This window comes from Sinocyclocheilus rhinocerous, unplaced genomic scaffold (genome assembly GCF_001515625.1).
Source record: "Sinocyclocheilus rhinocerous isolate Xijiao unplaced genomic scaffold, SAMN03320098_v1.1 scaffold783, whole genome shotgun sequence".
In the NCBI taxonomy this organism is placed as follows: Eukaryota; Metazoa; Chordata; class Actinopteri; order Cypriniformes; family Cyprinidae; genus Sinocyclocheilus; species Sinocyclocheilus rhinocerous.
The window spans coordinates 68,474-70,619 of NW_015654936.1; the positions used below are offsets into that span (position 1 = coordinate 68,474).

General features: G+C 31.6%; 1 protein-coding gene across 1 annotated transcript in view; it reads right to left on the minus strand.

Annotated features, from left to right (window-relative positions):
* Positions 1 to 432: 432 nt before the first annotated feature.
* Positions 433 to 2,146, minus strand: part of LOC107717814 (carnitine O-palmitoyltransferase 1, liver isoform-like) — a 36,586-nt gene continuing 34,872 nt past the window's right edge. The window contains exons 19-20 of the mRNA XM_016524683.1: positions 2,003 to 2,066; positions 433 to 1,614 (exon numbers count right to left, since the gene is read on the minus strand). Of these exons, the coding sequence (XP_016380169.1) occupies positions 1,525 to 1,614; positions 2,003 to 2,066 (154 nt within the window). The 3' untranslated portion in view covers positions 433 to 1,524. The remainder of the gene's footprint in view (positions 1,615 to 2,002; positions 2,067 to 2,146) is intronic.

Sequence of the window (2,146 nt, forward strand, 5' to 3'; positions counted from 1 at the left end):
GCCATCTACTGGTGGCATAAAAGATTAAGCTTAACACGTTAGTAAAGGAGTGTCTAGTGTTAGAAAGGAGAGTTTAGCTCCAGCCAGCTCCAAACACTTGTCTGGAAGTTTCCAATAATCCAGAAGACCTTGATTAGCTGGTTTAGGTTTGTTTAATTAGGTCTGGAACTAAACTCTGCAGGATAGTGGCCCTCCAGGAGCTGCTTGAGTATTTGTAATATTACTTGAATAGTGATATATTCATATGAACTTGCTTTATTTCATGACTATACTCCATAAACACATACCACAATGTGAAAAACAAAATTTCAGTGAAAAAATAAATAAATAGTAAAATAATGTACTTACAGTGCTCATTTTACATAAACAGAAAATGTGAAGTATACCGATCAGATCAATCTTAAAAGTGAACTTTTATTGTTGAAATGTGTTTTGAATTACAGTAACAATGCCAAACAGTTCCTATATCACACCTGTGCTGCAAAAATGAGGTCTACTGTGGAAAATATGATACAAATATATTTGATACATTGCACAACACATCAAGTTAAGTGACACTTTCCCTTTAAATTGTATTCATTTGCATTCATGTTTCCAATCAAGAATAATTATTATTCATTAAATCCATAAGCACACTTTCAGATATGTTTGATGAGGAACCGATAAATAAATAGCACACTGAGAAACAACATATACAGAAATAAATCTTTTTGTACCTTATACCTGGGAATGATATCCCAATTTCTTCTATTTTTGGCTTTGTTCTTAGTGCACTCAGAATGTCCTAATATGAACATACAGCTAAATGTTAAATGTTAATGTGGAGTGTTGTTTGAGTGTTAGTGAGTCATTAAATAAATTAAAATAACCATATATATGATAATGTTCACACTGCTGCAATTCTTTGACCTTGCTTAAATAACAACAACAAAAAAAAACACAAGTGAAAGAAAATATGTATCATTGCCCTATATGTTTGAAATATTTGGCTTGTCCTCCCTGTATAGCTTCCCTGTAACCTGCCACAGTTTTACTTCAAAAACAATTCAAGTCACAATAAAGTGAATATATTAGTTGAAAACCTGAGTCTGAGATATTCATCTGAAAAAAAGAGCCACTTCAATGTTTGAACACAAAAGCAGAACAAGTGAAAGTCTGAATGTACAGCAGCACAAAAAGGCCACAGGTTTTCCAGGATCTTCTGAACATTTCTAGCCCATTCACATCCGTTCCAGAGATTAAGGCAACAGTGCATGAATACAACCCAGCACAAACAAAAAAATCTCTGCGACATACAATATGTGATATAATTATCAACCCAAAAAGAATATCTTCTCTCAACAATGCAATTTTATCAGATGCCCAGATAGCATGCTCCGTCCTGTTTAAATGACCATTCTTTGAATATTAATTGTAATTAAAACCAACAATTACTCTGTAGATGCCTAAGGAAGATCAGCCCTCTGTTTAAAATATTTTAAAATGATTTCCCTTTTGAGAAATGAGAAAACAAGAAGAGAAAGATCACTTGTTGTTAGCTTTGTTGTCAAGCTGGAAAAGATCCAGGATATCAAGCATTGCCTTTCTAATGTTACTTCCAAAGCGGTGAGAGTCCTATAAATCACAAAAAAAAAGGAACATTTTATTTTACACTACCATTCAAAAGTGTAACTTTGCTAATAATTTTTTATGTTTTTGCACCAAGGCTTATTTATTTGATCAAAAATACTAATAAAAAAATATTACAATTTAAACTAAAGTAACTTTTATATTTTAATGTTTTAAAATATTACATTATGAATGTCTTTAATGTCAATTTTGATCAATTTAATGCATCCTTGCTGAATTAATTTGATGCTGAATAATTAATTTCTTAAAAACATCTTAAAAACTACTTTATATACGATTATTAATTGTATAAAAATAATAACAACTATAATTATTATTATGTATACTTTATGATATTTTATATTACATTTGAGATGTAATAAAGTGAACTCACGGTCTCTGGGCTGGAGTGTTTGCTGGATATGTGGAAGTTGATGAGATGTAATGCCGAGTTCACACTGCACGATTTTCAAAGACATCACATCACTGTTGGTTTCACACTGAACGACTATCTGGGGTAGCATTCAGTTGTTGCTGT